The sequence below is a fragment of the Rutidosis leptorrhynchoides genome, chromosome 4 (assembly GCF_046630445.1).
Source record: "Rutidosis leptorrhynchoides isolate AG116_Rl617_1_P2 chromosome 4, CSIRO_AGI_Rlap_v1, whole genome shotgun sequence".
Taxonomy (NCBI): domain Eukaryota; kingdom Viridiplantae; phylum Streptophyta; class Magnoliopsida; order Asterales; family Asteraceae; genus Rutidosis; species Rutidosis leptorrhynchoides.
The window spans coordinates 410,968,246-410,987,156 of NC_092336.1; the positions used below are offsets into that span (position 1 = coordinate 410,968,246).

The 18,911-nt window shown below is 36.1% G+C and overlaps 1 protein-coding gene across 1 annotated transcript; it reads left to right on the top strand.

Moving 5' to 3' along the window:
• Positions 1 to 4,101: 4,101 nt before the first annotated feature.
• LOC139842004 (uncharacterized) lies at positions 4,102 to 8,425 on the top strand. Its single transcript, XM_071832186.1, has 3 exons — positions 4,102 to 5,955; positions 6,136 to 6,480; positions 8,321 to 8,425. Exons 1-3 carry the CDS (start codon positions 4,102 to 4,104, stop codon positions 8,423 to 8,425), a joined length of 2,304 nt encoding a protein of 767 aa, XP_071688287.1.
• Positions 8,426 to 18,911: the final 10,486 nt, after the last annotated feature.

Sequence of the window (18,911 nt, forward strand, 5' to 3'; positions counted from 1 at the left end):
AATCGATGCCTAATATTTCTTCAATGAAGATATAAATCAATACTTCATCGTTGATTTTTATTAGTACCCCCTGGTATCTATGGTGCATACTACGTTGATGCTCGTGGGACAGATTGTGAGGTTGAGGTTTGCGGTGCGGATGTGGTTGTTGGTGGTGTTGTCGATGTTGCTTGTGATGCTTACAAATTGTGCATCACATTCACCAAAGTCACTACTCGAGCGCGAAGCTCGTTGACTTCTTTTATTACTCCGGGATGATTGGCGGTTCAGACGAGCGGATGAATAAGATCTAGAATCTGAGATAGTATATAACCGTGACGAGATACTCTAGAAATGAGAGATAAAATAGTGTCTCGAATAGGTTCGCCGGTAAGTGCTTCAGGTTCTTCGCCAAGAGTGTAGGTTAGTGGGTGGAAAGGATCGCCTTCTTCTCGTCTCCATCGGTTAAGTCGACTACGAACCCATCCCCAATTCATCCAGAATTGAAGATGACTAATTGGTTGATCCATTTTGTTTACACTGCTTTCGGAGCTTAGGTGAATATTCATGTCGGAATAGCTGTCAGAATCCGAAGAATTTCAACTAGTTGCGAGTTCCATCTTGTACGGTTAGATAAAGGGTTTTCGATATGAAATGATTTTCGAATATCATATGATATTCTAATTACATAGAATATATATATATATATATATATATATATATATATATATATATATATATATATATATATATATATATATATATATATATATATAGAACAAAAGATTTCGTAGTTTACGGAGAAATTTACGGAATATGTCAGGCAAAGTTTACAGTAACAGATACGCTAAGATATGAATTTTGTCTATACACTATTCATGCAATCAATGCAGTAAGATGTGTCTAGACTAAGAATGATAAGCAAATGATCCCCTAAGAATGATAAGTAGGTAATTTTCGACACGAAATGATAAGCAAAACTTTTGACATGCAGACACGGTCGAAGTCCAGACTCACTAATGCATCTAAACAACTATCAGTTAGACACACTAATGCAAGACCTGGTTCGCTAAGACCACCGCTCTGATACCAACTGAAAGGACCCGTTCATATCGATTATAAACGATTCACAATAGTTGATTACATCGCGAGGTTCTTGACCTCTAAATGATACATTTTACAAACATTGTATTCGTTTTTAAAAGACAAACTTTCGTTTCATTGAAAGTTAACAGACATGCATACCATTTCATAATATCCAACTATCAATGACTTAAATGCAACGTCTTTTGAAATATGCCATGAATGACTTCAAGTAATATCTTTAAAATGAGAAAATGCACAGCGGAAGATTTCTTTCATGCCTGAAAATAAACATGCTTTCAAGTGTCAACCAAAAGGTTGGTGAGTTCATAGATTTATCATAAGCAATAAAATTCATCATTTTGATAGACCACAAGATTTAAATACAGTACACCTATCTCGTGTACAAAACCATTTTTTCATAATGCTTAGAAGAGTAGGTTCGTATCCTTTTCTCCCCCGTAGGTTGCCTCGCGATTTTTAAAAAACCGTACACATATCTCGTGCACAAAAATAATACACATAACCTGTGTATAAAAATCATTCTCTGGATACATAACATTCAATTTCATTTCATTGCTCAACATAGTAACCGACCTTAACATATAATGCGCATCAATAATATCCCCAAAACAGAACATCTCGTCTATATAATATATAAACTCCGAAGTACTAAACACCACGCCCACTAGCTCTTCCGTCTAGTGAACATTCTGGGTGGGGGTGTTAAACCCGGTAGCTACCTTTAGGATTTGCGTGAATTAGGGACATACCCGTTTCTAATTCTTAAGTTACCAAGCAATAATAATCAGGGGAAATATTCACAACAATTGGTGGCAATTATAACGTCCAATTAATTCAATAATAATCCACATAACTTATGTCTGCATAATAATTCATTCGAGGAATGTTTTGCTTGTGTCATATCGCGTCAAACATTTATAAAAGCATTTCATGTATTCTCAGTTCAAAATATATTTCAAAAGCATTTAATAAAGCAGTTATGAAAACAGCGCATGTATTCTCAGTCCCAAAAATGTAAAGAGTAAAAGGGAATCAAATAAACTCACAATACGATATTTTGTAGTAAAAATATGCATACGACAGAACTGAACAATGCAAAGTTGGCCTCGGGTTCACGAACCTATATCAAGTATATATATTAACACATATAATCGTAACCGAACAATTTATATATTATTATTAATTGTTATTTTAGTAACTTATATGTTTTATTAATAACTTAATTAACTATATTTATTTTATATACTTTAGATAAATAATTAATATTTATTATTTATTATAAAAATATCAATATAGTTATGTTATATATAATAAGTATATTTTTCCTATAGATATAATATTTATTTAGTAAATTAATAATAATCTTAATAGTGGTAATGAAAATAATAATTTTGATGATAATAATAGCTATTTTGTTTGTAGTAATAATAATACTGTAATAATAATAATATTAACGATAATAATAATGATAATAAAAATAATGTAAATAAAATTATGTAAAAATCATGTTAATGAAAATACTAATAATAATAGTAATAATGATAATAATAATAATAATAATAATAATAATAATAATAATAATAATAATAATAATAATAATAATAATAATAATAATAATAATAATAATAATTATTATTATTATTATTATTATTATTATTATAATAAAAATAATAAATAGAGTAAAATTACTACCTCAAAGAAGTAGCCCTTAAAAAAATGTCCAAGTCCGGGTTTGAACCAGCGACGTCCCGCTAATCTGATAACATCCTTAACCACTACGCTATGTATTTCAATTCTGAATATAACACCTAAATCCTTCTTCTTCTTTTTCTAAAAAAAAATACCCGAGCCCAGGCTCGAACCCGAGACCTCTCGCTAACCAATACCACTTCTAACCACTACACTGCGACTGCATTTCTAAATTAAACCACACCTTATATTTAATTAACCCGAAATTTCTTTTTCAAGCCCAACCAAATTTTTGGATTAACTCGGCCTAATAGAAAAATCATACACGGCCCAACTCTAAACTAATTTCAAGGCCCAACATTTCCCAAGCCCCATCTGATAATTTAATCTAGCCCAATAAACACTTTATATGTCCTTGATCAAATTTCTAAACGGGTAACAGGAAAAAATAAAAAAATAAAATACCAGCCGAAGGGAATCGATACATTATCTCTCATACTGTTTTCTTCTCTCCCAACGTTCAAAATCCCTAAACTCCCAACAATATTTTTTTTCTTTTCCTGTAAATAACAGCACAATAGCTGATTAATAGAAGACACCGCCACATTAATCTAACGCAATTTTACTGTACGAACCTAACAAGACCGGTCTTGCCGGCGTCGGAGCTGTCACTCGCCACAGGTGCAACAGCCGGAGGTGAGTTTTCCGACGAAAGAGTTGCATTTTCCGGCGAAAGAGTTGCGTTTTTCGATCAATTCCAGGCGGGTAAGCTCTTACTGATTACACCTCTAGCACGGGAACGTTTCTTTTTCACATATAAAAAAAAACCACCTTTGCTCGCCGGCTACACTGTCCGCCGTCAATCCGCCGACTGCTACCGGAAATTTTTCTGGCCGGTTACTTCTTCACCTTGATCTTTTGTTAATTGCTTCCCGTTTCTTGCTCTCTATATTTTTTATGCGTTCTACTTATATTAGTACTTATTATATTTATCTAATATTAAATATTAAAACTAAATTTTTATATATACCCATAATAATATATACTGTATCTATTTGCTGCTATTTTGATACCTATTTGTATCTATACTACAATTGTTATCATAACATCAACATATACGGTTTATTTTTTATATTTATCTATTAATTAGTAAATATTAAAGATATATAATTATTATTGGCTATATATATACCTATATATTTATATTTATATATATTTATCTATTAATTAGTTACATAAATTCCTTTTTCCTTGCTTTTCTTGCTTTTTTTGTTACGTTGTAGCCTACTGGATAATATAGACACCACACTTTCATATGGTCACGTGATGTCATATCCTCCTAGTTTAGGGGCGGGTAGCTTTAGAGGGGTTGGAGGAGGGAGTAGAGTAGCAACTCCAGGTAAGATTAGAGTGGGAGGTTGGAACGTAGGAACTTTGACGGGCAAGAGGATTGAGCTTGTGGATATCTTTCTTAAGTGTAAGGTGGAAATAGTGTGCGTTCAAGAGACTAGATGGAAGGGACAGGAGGCGGTGGACATTAATAACTACAGGTTGTGGTACTCGGGCTCTAGGACAGCTCGAAATGGAGTAGGAATCCTTTTAGGTCCAACACACAAGGATCATGTTGTTGATGTGGGTAGGTTTAGCGATAGGATTATGTCGGTTACATTTATAATTAATGAGGAGACGTTCACGGTCATTAGCGCTTACACACCCCACGTAGGTTTAGGAGAAGCGGAGAAGAACAGTTTTTGGGAATTATTAGATGAGGTTGAAAGGGGATGTCCAGCGGACCTTCGATTGATTATAGGGGGCGATCTTAATGGTCATATAGGAGCGGAGGTAGAGGGATATAGGGGAGCCCATGGGGGCTTTGGGTATGGGGTTAGAAATGAAGAAGGGTGCTCAATTCTCGAGTTCGCCATTGCCCATGATCTGGTTGTTGCAAACTCTTTCTTCAAGAAGAGGGATGCTCAGCTAGCCACCTTCCATAGTGGGGGTCATAGTACCCAAATTGACTTTTTCCTTCTTCGCAGGGGTGACCTTAGGAACTGTAAGGACTGTAAGGTCCTCCTAACCTGGACTTGTTCATCCCAGTATAGACTGTTGGTCATGGAGTTAGGTACCCAGGGATGGGTAAACAGGAGGGCGAGAGAGGTACAACAACCCAGAATCCTCTGGAAGAACTTAAATGGAGAGAAGGCGGAGACTTTTAGAGCTAATGTTGTTGAAAGAATGGGTGCTGAAATGGAAAATGCAGCCTTTATTGATGCAGATCAGATGTGGAACAACCTAGCGTCCACTATTAGAGGGGTGGCAAAAGAATCCTTGGGAGTGGCCGTTGGGACGTCGAGAGCCCAAAATGGTTGTAGAGAATCATGGTGGCTTAACGACGAGGTCCAAACTAAAGTCGCGCTTAAACAAGCGAGGTTTCGAGAGCTCACCTCCTTTAGAGGGGGTACACTAGCAGACAGAACTAGCATAGAAAATAGCTATAAAGAAGCCAAGAGAGAAGCAAAGATCGCCGTTACACGTGCAAAAGATAAAGCTTACGAAGACTTATATAAGAGAATAGACTCTAAAGAAGGGGCAAATGACATCTACAGGATAGCCAAAGCTAGGGAACGTCGGCGAAGAGATCTAGTTAACATCAAATATATCAAGGATGAAGCAGGTCAAAGCATAGTGAAGGAAGACAAAATTAGGAAACGATGGGAAGAATATTTATCATCCCTTTTCGATGGGGGAAGGACTAGGAATGGAGAACCACATGGCTATGATATGGCCCCACAATACCAAAACAACTGCTTCTGCACGAGGTTCAACCATGGGGAAGTTAGAGTGGCCCTACGCAAGATGGGGAGAAACAAAGCAGTAGGACCGGACCAAATCCTCATAGAGGCGTGGCGGTGCTTAGGCGATGATGGGGTTAGGTGGTTGACAAACCTTTTCAACACGACGTTTAGAATCGCAAAAATGCCAATGGAGTGGAGACTGAGCGAGGTTATTCCCATTTACAAGAACAAAGGGGATGCGCAGACGTGTAGTAACTATAGAGGTATAAAGTTACTTAGCCATACCATGAAACTATGGGAGAGAGTGATTGAGAATAGGCTTAGATGCGAGACAAAGGTGTCAGAGAATCAATTTGGGTTCATGCCAGGACGCTCCTCGATGGAGGCAATTCACATTATTAGAAGTCTTATGGAGAAGTATAGAGAGAAACAAAAGAACCTACACATGTCTTTCTTAGACTTGGAAAAATCTTATGATAGTGTCCCACGAGAGTTGATTTGGAAGATCCTTAATAGTAGAGGTATCCCAAGTAGGTATATAAGAGCTATTATGGACATGTACCAGGGGTCGAAAACTCGCATTCGGACGACAGTAGGATACACAGAGTATTTCCCAGTAGAAGTAGGTTTACATCAAGGATCTGCTCTTAGCCCTTTTCTTTTCGCTTTAGTCTTAGACGACCTGTCTCAAAGGATACAAGGGAGTATCCCTTGGTGCTTGATTTTTGCCGATGATATTGTTGTAGTATCGAAATCCCAGGATGAGCTAAACGGAATGCTGGAGCAATGGAGGAATGCCCTGGAACAAAATGGACTGCAGATTAGTAGACTTAAATCGGAGTATCTTAGATGCGACTACGGGAGGATCGAAGATCACAATGATACTGTGGATATTCGTATTGGGGATCAGGTCTTACATCCACAGGATTCCTTTAGATACTTAGGATCAATGCTACAGAAATCGGGAAGGATAGATGAGGATGTGTCTCACCGTATAAGAGTAGGATGGTTGAAGTGGAGAGCTGCGAAAGGGGTTTTGTGCGACAAGAAGATACCCCTTAAATTGAAGGGGAAATTCTTCAAGGTAGCGATTAGACCAGCCATGTTGTACGGATCGGAGTGTTGGCCAATGACGAAGGCCCAAGAGAGGAGGATGGAGGTGGCAGAAATGAGGATGCTTAGGTGGACGTGTGGTAAGACCATGCTAGACATGATACCTAATGGAATTTTTAGAAAGAACTTAAAAGTTGGGAATATCGTCAACAAGATGAGAGAAGGACGGCTTAGATGGTTTGGCCATGTAAGGAGGCGGCCACCCACAGCACCGGTCAGGAGAGTGGAAGCCCTCACGGTTGGCGGCGTAAGGAGAAGAGGTAGACCTACACGTAGGTTGGAGGATAGACTGAAGCTTGACATGAAGGAGCTTTTATTGACCGAGGACATGACTTCTGATAGAAATTTGTGGAGGAGTAGAATTAGGATTGATGACTAGGTTGTATATTTATTTTATTTTATTTTATTTTCCTATTTTTAATTTTCTAATTAGTTTTATATATTTTTATCGTATGCCTTTTTGCCTACTTGCTTTTGTGCTTCATATATGCTTTGTATTTCCATTTTTTTTTTCACATACTATACTTATACTTATTGTAGCATTTCGCAATTTGTTGTGTGCATTACATTATACTTATTTACATGTGTTATTGCACTATACCGTTACATGTTGCATTACATTATATCGCATTAAATTACACGTATTTACATGCTACATGTCTTTATGCTTACATAGTTTACTTATATGTTTTATACTGCATATTATAACTACATGCTTTATACCTACATGCTTACATACACATATTATACTTACACGACTTGTTATACTTGCATATTTGACACTTACATTTTTCACTTATATGTTCTTTTACCTTACTTTGTTACATGCCATATTTATCTTTACATTTTCCATGCTAAGGTTTCTTTTTTAGCTACTTTACTTGCTTTTTAGTTATTTCACTTAACGGATTTCATGGTTCTTCTGGCCGGAGGTCCTTGGGAAGCAGCCTCTCTGCCCTATAGTATAGGGAGGGACGACTTCCTCTACCCGCGGACCGATAGGTATCCGTGGGGGGAGGAATGACTTCCCTTTTACTCTAGGGTAGAGGAAAGACTGTCTACATCTAACCTCCCCCATACTCCACTTTAGTGGAATTGGGTATTGTTGTTGTTGTTGTTGGTGTTATTTAACAAATCCTTACACTGTCATTATTATAGTTATATCATCGTTCATGTATCGCACATCATTATTGCCACTACTCATCATCTCCCTCGAGTGGGTGGGTGTTGGTTTACGAAAGAACGCAGTGACAGCAAAGCTTAGTAACAACAATCGAATAGAAGAAAATAAAACCAGTGGTTTTGGGTTGGTCTTGTGTTCGTATACAGGAAAACGCAGGCTCCAAATAATAGAATTATACTAGCGGTAGTAACACACTAATGGGTTGTGAGCTAGCGAAAAGAAAAAAATAATAAAAATATAAGAGCAGCAGCTCAGCTCCTGTTGGCGACTGTTGTAGCAGTAGAAATATGTTACTATAGCAGCTGGGTTGGGTGGTTCATGATGGTGGCTCGACTGTAGCAGTTGTAGGTGTAGTGTAACTTACGGAGGATAGAGAGAGAGAGAGAGAGAGAGAGAGAGAGAGAGAGTGGCGGAAATGGTTAATGATGGTGTTCATGGTTGAGGATGGTGGCAGTATGTGTGTGGTCTTACGGCAAAAGTAATAGATAGGAACACAAAACACGCAATATGGTTTGATTTTGATGATGTTGTCGACGGTGGTGAGATGGTTAATGTGTAGTATAATGTTGTAGTGGTGGTTGTACGACGGTTAGAAGGGTTATTAGAGTAGTGTCGTGAAGGTGGGTTTGAGTGGTTTTTCAATATCTCTGCAAGTATATGTATATAAATATGTTTATGAAAGTGAGATTATAAACTTCAAAGGAATTGAAATAATATGCAGAGAAAGAGATGTGATGGAATAAGAGTTGATTCATGTACATGCTATATTTAAATTTAAAAGTAATTACTGTAGCAACATTTAAATAATCAAATTATCAAGTTTGATTTATAAGCTGTAATCATAATTTGAAAAATATCTGCCGACAGTTTTCACGGACTGTGTATCGTCCACTATTTGAAATCAGTGGCGGATAAAAGTCTTCAGAAAAATTCTAAACTTTTTACATTAACTATATTTATTTATTTTGGTCATTATGGTATGAAATTCGGTCCTTAACTATTATATAAAAATTACATTAATTATTCACTCTCAACCCCAAGTAAAATATAAAAAGTTTTAAAATTCAACAAATAGTTCCTAAATACATTTTTAATAAGTCTATAATTTGTAAAACTCATTTTCGAATCACAGTTTATTTTAAAATAATATAAGTTTGATTTTAACTTACTTATTATCGATCGAATGACAATTGAGCATTATTGTTGCTTACAAAATAAATTCAAAACTATATATATATTCATTATACATTATTTACATATATAGTTATAGTTTAAATAATAGTTATTATATATTATTTTATTTCATATTATTAATTCTAACAATTACGTCATATAATATTTTAATTTATATTTCAAATTCATATATTTTAAATTTATATGTATCTATTTACAAAGAGTGGTTCGTGAATCGTCGAGAGCAGTCGAAGGGTAAATGTATACATGAAATAGTTTAAAATTTTTGAGACTCAACATTACAGACTTCGCTTATCGTGTCGAAATCATTTACAGATTAAGTTTAAATTTGGTCGGAAATTTCCGGGTCGTCACACATCTCATGCCAAACACGATGTGGTATCGAACTCACGAACTTTAAACCCACATCGCATCCCACACAATTAAATACACCATATACGTACATGTATAATTATTCAACTCACCTTGGAATGCCCGACCAAGTCATGTATAATAGGATCTCCGTCCTCATATCCGAGCAAGCAACCACCTATATCACACATAGGCACAATATACACATAAATATACATTCTCTAAAAGAGAATCCGACACAAACATCCCTTAGCTGAGGGATCACACCGTGCTCGCCAAGACCCACCTATTTAACACCTAATGGACACAAACCAATTACCACTTCGGGTGGTAATTCAAACAAACTCAACAAAGTACAATTTACCCCAAATATACTTTGCACCAATTAGACCAACCTAGGTCCCGACACTAGATTACTACTTAGGTAGTGATCATTTCAAAACGTCATTCATACCAAAACTATTACACATGCAATATTGACCCATGTCATAACCCGACCTTAACCATAAGGACGAATACAATAACATATGATTTCATCGCGAGGTATTGACCTCTATATGCGACATTTTTCAAAAACTGCATTCGTTTTTACAATACAAACCGTAGCTTTTATTACAAATACAAGGTTTAAACAACTTAATAATGATTATCGTTTAGCGATAATCTTAGACTTACAAACTTTACATGTGATAATAACAATACGACCTCCAACATATTTTACATTACAAATCCTCCGATATGCAGTTTTATTTTTGACACAAATATGCATACTCAAGATCTTGCTTAAATTCAACATGTTGCAGCGGAAGCTTTTAGTTATCACCTGAGAATAAACATGCTTAAAACGTCAACATAAAGTTGGTGAGATATAGGTTTAATGCCAGCAGCGTTATAAATATAGACCACAAGATTTCATATATAAACATTTTAATAAAAATATTCTAAGTTGTTGAGCACTTGATAACCATACTTAACATTTAATCAACGTCGCATATTCCCTTTATTATGAAATCTTACTACACCGTACCAAGTGTAGTCACTGAAACGAAGTACTGTGCAACCGTTGAATACTGGTCGTCCAGTCCGGTTGGGGTTGTCAGGCCCGATAGATCTATCAACAGGATTCGCGTTTACAATACCTCATGTAAATAATAGTTACCAAGTTACAGGGAAGTATGCCAGTGGTACAACTCAACGTAGAATATATATTTTTAATCACTTGTGTCCATAACGTAAATCATAAAATGCATGTATTCTCATCCCGAAATATTTAGAGTTTAAAAGTGGGACTATATACTCACTTTTGCCTTGAAGGTATTTATCACGACTTGGTCTCCGATTGATATCACAAACCTAACCATATATATAATATATCAACATATTTTCTTTTCAAGTAATCGTTATATATATATATATATATATATATATATATATATATATATATATATATACTTTTAATACTTTTAATATTTTCTTAGTTCGTAGTTAGCAGTCCGATGTTAGTGGTCCACAATTAGTTGCTTAAATAAAATAAATAAAGACCCCATCGTATTCGTATTGATCAGAATTAATCTTGACCCATGGTACCATGTTGTCAAATAACATGTTGCGTACAATCATGAGGTCTTATGATTAATCTTCTCGTGTTGTTTACGGTGGTCCTGAAATATATAAAATCAAATCATAAGTAAATATATATTAAATATTATGTTAATTAGCCAAGATATGATTAATCCGATTTTGTCATAATATGATATATTACAGGTCTTGAAGTGTTTTTAAAAATCAAATTAGAAGGATCTATTTAGTTTGCGAACAAGTTTGAAATCACTCAAACTATGTTCTTGTTGTTAAAATTTTACAACACAAAATAAGATAGCTATATAAATATGAATCGAATAAGGTTATGAATAAGGTTACTACCTCAAGTTACTTGGACAAAGCTACTGGAAAAGGTAAGAAAAATCTTGTAATCAAAAGAGTGGTGGAGTGGGATTGAAAGATTGGAAGTAATCTCCTTGAAATCGGATGACTATATTGATACGTTCTTGAGTAGGTAAATGAAGAGAGATTAGGGAGTGAATTAATTTGAAAGAAAATTGGAAATGAAATTGTATGTGTGTGTGTGCAAAATAGCATGATTATGGGATGGATATATAGGAGATTTAGTTTGTTTTCTTGCACAAAAGTCACACATGAGGTTAAATGGCCGGTTCTCACATGTAACATCATGTCTAGTGGCTGATCATTGAAGTTTATTGTTGGTATATACCAATAGTAAATACATATAGAAGCTGGGTATGATACGGTTACATATACCCTAGATATACTTGTAGAAATTTTGAGGAATCGGAACGAGAATTCAAATATGGACGGGTTTATAACTGTAAAAGAGGCTCAAAACTGGGCTTTTATTTTTGGGTCAAACCGGGCCAAAATAAAATTTTAAGACATTTTTAATAAAGCAATGTTAGCCCAAAAAAAATTTCTAAGCTGACCTGGCAGCTCGACCCCAGCCAGGGGCTCTGCCCCTTGGACCCCGCCAGGGGTTGCCACCCCTTGGACCCCGCTTATCGGGGGCGCTGCCCCTGAACCCCCGTCATAATCAAGATAAGTTCAAACAAGTGTGCACTCCACATAATCGTAAGTATATATGTCAAAGAACGTTACATATAGTTATCGTTTTGAAAACTTAAGTTAGTGGTCTCAAAGTATACTTATAACTCATTGTTATTAGTTCACAATGAAATGTTAAACCATCCTTAAATCATGTTAAATATGTATAGATATGTACATATACATAATCGTATAATTATCGTGTGTTATATAGTTCGTGATATCATCGGTCAAATTGGACGGTCAAACGTTGTGTGAAACTCTTTTCAAAAACATAAGTCTCAACAGTTTGGATTGCATATCATGTTGGTAAGGTTTATTTTATGTAAATATTAATCTCATAAGTATAAAACGATCGGAAAAATCCGGGTCGTTACAGTACCTACCCGTTAAATAAATTTCGTCCTGAAATTTTAAAGTTGTACTTATTTTGCGTTGTCGGGAAACAAATGTGGGTACTTTTGTTTCATCTGATCCTCTCATTCCCAAGTAAACTCGGGACCTCTTCGAGCATTCCAACGAACTTTAACGATTGGTATGTTGCTCTGCTTGTGCCGTTTAACTTCACGGTCCATGATTTCGACTGGTTCTTCTATGAATTGTAGTTTCTCATCGACTTGGATTTCTTCAAGAGGAATGGTGAGATCTTCCTTTGCAAGACTTTTCTTGAGGTTTGAGACGTGAAATGAATTATGTACTCCGGTGAGTTGTTGTGGTAACTCGAGTCGATAAGCTACCGGTCCGATGCGTTCGATGATCTTGAACGGGCCTACATACCTTGGGTTCAGTTTACCCCTTTTTCCAAAACGTATTACACCTTTCCGAGGTGACACCTTTAGCATAACCATGTCACCGATCTGAAACTCTAATGGTTTCCTTCGGACATCCGCGTAGCTCTTTTGGCGACTACGGGCTGTTTTCAATCTCTCCTTGATTTGTACTATCTTCTCAGTAGTTTCATGGATGATCTCGGGACCAGTTAATTGTCGATCTCCTACTTCATTCCAACAGATAGGGGATCTACACTTCCTTCCATACAGTGCTTCGAATGGTGCAGCTTTAATGCTCGCATGCTAACTATTATTATACGAGAATTCTGCTAATGGTAGATATTTATCTCATCCATTTCCAAAATCGATCACACATGCCCTGAGCATGTCTTCAAGAGTCTGAATTGTTCTTTCACTCTGCCCGTCAGTTTGCGATGGTATGCGGTGCTCAAATCCAAACGGGTTCCCAGGGCCTCCTGTAGTGATTGCCAAAACTTTGATGTAAATCTACTATCACGATCGGATATAATGCAAATAGGTATTCCATGCATTGAAACAATTTCTTTTATGTATAATCGTAATAGTTTCTCCATTCTATCCGTTTCCTTTATAGGCAAGAAATGTGCAGACTTGGTGAGACGATCAACTATTACCCAAATGGTGTCATAACCCCAGGCAGTCTTAGGTAACTTTGTGATGAAATCCATGGTAATACCATCCCATTTCCATTATGGGATTTCTGGTTGTTGAAGTAACCCTGACGGCTTCTGGTGTTCTGCTTTGACTTTGGAACAAGTTAAACATTCCCCAACATATGTTGTAACATCTGTCTTTAAATTAGGCCACCAATAATGCGTCTTAAGATCTTGATACATCTTTCCAACTCCAGGATGTATCGAGTATCTTGTCTTATGTGCCTCATTCAATATCAACTTCCTTAATCCACCCAACTTCGGTACCCAAATACGGTTTGCAAAATATCGAATTCCGTCTTCCCGCATAACGAGTTGCTTCTCATACTTCTTCATTATTTCATTTCCTATGTTTTCTTTAGTAAGAGCTTCTCGTTGAGCCTCTTTGATTTGTGAGTTGAGATTCATGCGAATTTTTATGTTCATTGCTCGTACTCGAATTGGTTCCCGTTCCTTTCTGCTTAGAGCGTCGGCCACTACATTCGCTTTCCCGGGGTGATAGCGAATCTCACAATCATAGTCGTTTATCAGCTCGACCCACCTACGTTGCCTCATGTTCAGCTGTTTCTGATCAAAAATATGTTGAAGGCTTTTATGATCAGTAAACACAGTGCATTTAACCCCATATAAATAGTGTCTCCATATCTTCAATGCAAACACTACTGCTCCCAATTCTAAATCATGCGTCGTATAATTTCGCTCGTGAATCTTCAATTGTCGGGATGCGTATGCTATAACTTTCTTCCGTTGCATAAGGACGCAACCAAAACCTTGTCGCGAAGCGTCACAATATATCTCGAAATCATCGTTCCCTTCAGGTAATGATAAAATAGGTGCGGTAGTCAACTTCTTCTTCAGTAATTGAAATGCACTCTCTTGCTCAGAAGTCCATTCGTACATCTTCTCTTTTTACGTTAACGCTGTTAATGGTTTAGCTATTCGGGAAAAATCTTGAATAAACCTTCTATAATAACCAGCTAAACCCAAAAATTGGCGTATCTGCGTTGGTGTCTTAGGAGTCTCCCATTTTTCAATGGCCTCAATTTTAGCTGGATCAACCTGAATTCCTTTGCTACTAACAACGTTTCCAAGAAATTGCACTTCTTTCAACCAAAATGCACACTTAGAAAATTTGGCGTATAACTGTTCTTTTCTTAACAATTCTAATACCAACCTTAAATGCTGCTCATGCTCTTGCTCACTCTTGGAATAGATAAGAATATTGTAACGACCCGGAAATTTCCGATCAAATTTAAACTCTAATCTCTATATGGTTCCGACACGATAAGCAAAAACCTTAATGTTGAGTCTAGAAAGTTTGAAATATATATTCGGATAATTAGATACCCCTTTGACCATGCCTGACGATTCACGAACAATTATGTGCAAATATATATGTATGTATATATATATATATATCTATGAATATTACTTGTATATATATTGATATATTAAATTTAACTGTTTAAAATATTTAATTAATATAATTATTTACGTAGTAAAATTTGTTATTTAAAAATGTTCTTATATTTATAAAGTGTATATTGAATAAATGTTTCCGAATCTAAATTGTAAACATCTGCAACTCCCGATTGACGTTTCGTTGATATTAATATAGACCTATATATATATATATCTATGAGGGTTTAAATAAAAGTTGGTCCGCATATTGATTAAAGAGAGTATGGGCTCGAGAAAAATATTTCTAACCCTTTTAGTTTAAGTTTTAGTACTCCGTACATAAAGTTTGGAACATAAAATAAATAATTATTGAACCTTTTTGATCAAGTTTCCAACAGGTAATGAGTGAAATAATTAAATATAGTTAATTTAAAAATATGGAATTTTTCCGAAAACTTTTATCCGCCACTGATTAACAACGGAGAACGAAATACCCTCCGTAAAAATCAATAGTATCCGATGGCTTTCCTGTTTTATATTTAACACGTTTTAGTATTATAAATTATAAATTATTTTTCCTTTTGCTTCTTTTGTCAAACCTATCACATGTATATGTCTATTTGTGCAAGTGGGGTAATAAAGAAGAAAAGAAAAGACTTATATATACACACTTCATGATCATATCACTTCATATATTCATATACCTAAAGAGATAGATATAATCACTTACCATGATCATCGAAACCTCCATCACTTTCATCAATCACGACCCTCACCCTCAATCCACCACCTTCTATCACCGTCACCTTCACCTTCACCACCTTCTTGGTCACAATCACCATACTCGCCTCACTTCTAAGGAGACCATCAAGAATCACCACCCGATTGCCATCTTCAAAACCCTCACAACCATCGTGATTCCCCACTTTACCACTCCATCGTCACCTTGCTACAACCACCCACGATCACCATTCACAACCATCGTGAACAACCGAACACGCCACCTACATCATAGGCCACCCTTCTTCAAACCACTTCAACCGAACACAATCACCACCTCTCTCTCAATCTCTTTAACCATCTCTCTCTTTCTCTTTCTAAATTTTTTTCTCGAACTCTTTAAACAACCACACCTCACATGTTGAGTTTCCGTTGCTCGGTTACTGTATGAGGATCATCACCACCTTTAAATTTTCAAACAAGATTACCACCACCCACCTGTAACACTCGTTCCTGTTTGCTTTACCATCGAAGAAGATACCCTATTCAACAAATTTCGTAACCTGCAAATGTGACGTTAAGTGACGGGAGATGATAATAATCGGGATGTAAAATGATGACGATGAAGAATACATACCCGTAATATTATTATTTTTTTTTTAAAAACGATGAGGTGTAGATGATTTTGATTATGAGATAGTTAAGAACTTAAGATGATTGGTGATGCCGTGATTTGGTGTTAATGGTTCGAAAAAGATGAAGTGAGGTAGTTGATATGTATTTCTTATTAGAAAAATTGTTTATGAAAAAGATTGTTACTGTCAAGAGGTTAAAAATAATTTAATCTGCTAATAATTCCAAAACGAACGAATGGCTTGGTGGTTTGGAGTGTTAGGATTAAACGAGCGGTCCCAAGATCGAACCTAGCAGGCTCCGTTTTTTTTTTTTTTTTCCTTATAAATCACGAGTTGGGCTGTATATGATTAATGGATTTACAAAATGGGTATTTGTTGATTGGGCCGAGTTCTAAAGTGTTATTAGGCCCTTAATTGCCTTTGGGCTTGAACACATAAATGGGTTAAATAAATGAAAACCTAATATTAATCAGGAAAAACAGCAGAAACTGGAATAAATAAATTAAAACGGGAATGGGAAGAGATAAACAGTCGAGTGGTTTAGAGTGTTTATGGGGAAGCGGAAGATCATGGGTTCGAGTCCCGTTGCAGGCATTTATTTTTAGAAGCTTGTCTTAAAGGTTCGTGAATCCGAGGCCAACCCTACACTTGTTCAATGATGTTATATGTATTTTTACTACAAAATACAGTATGGTGAGTATATAGTCCCCTTTTAAACTTTAAATATTTTGGGCTGAGAATACATTCGCTATTTTTATAAATGATTTACGTTATGGACACAAGTGACTAAAATTACGTTCTACATGGGTTTGAATCAAAAATCCCCTAGCTTGGTAACTTTAACTATTGGTTTATGAACTGGTAGGCGCGAATCCTAAAGATAGATCTATCGGGTTTTACACCCCCACCCAGATATTGTTCTAGTCACTAACTAGAAGAACGGGTGTTTAGTACTTCGAGGTTAACGGAACGCACTTGATTCGGTGCACATATTATTATAACTCAGGGGTACACACTCTTGTTAAGGCTAGTTACCGGGTGCCCACTGCTTGGAATGCTTTTCATACACTTGCGAGTGTATTATATTTTTATATATGAAATCTTGTGGTCCATAGTTATAACGCTGCTAGCATCAAACCTATATATCTCACCAACTTATGTTGACGTTTTAAAGCATGTTTATTCTCAGGTACGAATTAAGTCTTCCGCTGTGCATTTGCTCATTTAAAGAAAATTACTTGGAGTCGATCATCGCGATGGGATCAACTGTTGAAGACTTCGTCCGGGAGGATAAGGTCGAGGTCTTTACAGGTGGTATCAGAGCGTTGGTCTTAGCGAACCAGGTCTCCCATTAGTGTGTCTAACTGGTAGTTGTTAGGATACATTAGTGAGTCTGGACTTTGACCGTGTCTGCCTGTCAAAAGTTTTGCTTATCATTTCTAGTCGGAAATCATCTGCTTATCATCCTTAGGAAATTGCCTGCCTATCATTCTCAAGTCTAGACACGTCCTACTGCATTTAGTGCATCGATAGTGTATAGACGAAATTCATATCTTAGCGTATCTGATAATTCATATCTTAGCGCATCTGTAGACTTGCTTGTCATATGCCGTAAGATCCTTTGTAGGCTACAAAATCTTTATTATTATAGACATTCTATGAAGTTAGAATATCATTCTACATTCGAAAATCATTTCACGTTAAAGATTCTTCTCAAATTTCCCTCCTGGCGATGAACCTGAAAGCACTTACCGGCAAACCTGTTCGAGAAACCATTTACCCTCTCATTTCCAGAGTATCCCGTCACGATTATATATTATCCTATATTTCGAATCTTACTCAACCGCTCGTCTCAACCGTCAATCATTCCGTAGTACTAGAAGAAGTTAACGAACTACGCGCTCGTGTGACGACTTTGGAGAACCTGGTGCGAAGGTTATGAATACCAGCAGCAGCACCAGCAGCATAATCAGTACCACCATTATCGACTTCGACAGTACCCAAAGAATATTTAAAATTCACATTAACAAGTTACACTGTACATTCTTCGAATCTGATTCAACAGTCATTTATTATCCTACTTACAACCACCGATATTCATATCCGCACACCCCGGAATAACCATTTTCATTCGAAATTCATATTCGGATTTTGACCTATCGGAATCCAACAAGTGGCATAACGAAGAAAACATTGGACAAAAATAAAAAATGTTAGAAACAAACGAATTAATTAATTGGAATTGTGATAGGATTTCACGCTAACTGTTCCGGCTAACTGTTCCCAGCTAACTGATTAACATTTAATTTATCGCAATTTACATTCTCGCAATTTTATTTATTGTTATTTAATTTCTGTTATTTACTTTTACGCACTTTAAATAACGGGACACGTATGCAAGGTTTCGACTTATCATATCGACCCATCTATATATATATTTCGGAACAACCGTAGACACTCTATATGTGAAGGTGGGAGTTGGCTATACAGAGTCGGAGTTGATTCCAAAATATATATGTACTTTGAGTTGTGATCGACACCGAGACTGGTACACGGGTCACGATATGTATTATTTAATTCGAATATTATATATTAAATTATATATGAAACATTGAACCATCGGACTATTGGACTGCTAACTTTGGACAATTAAAATGAATTAAATT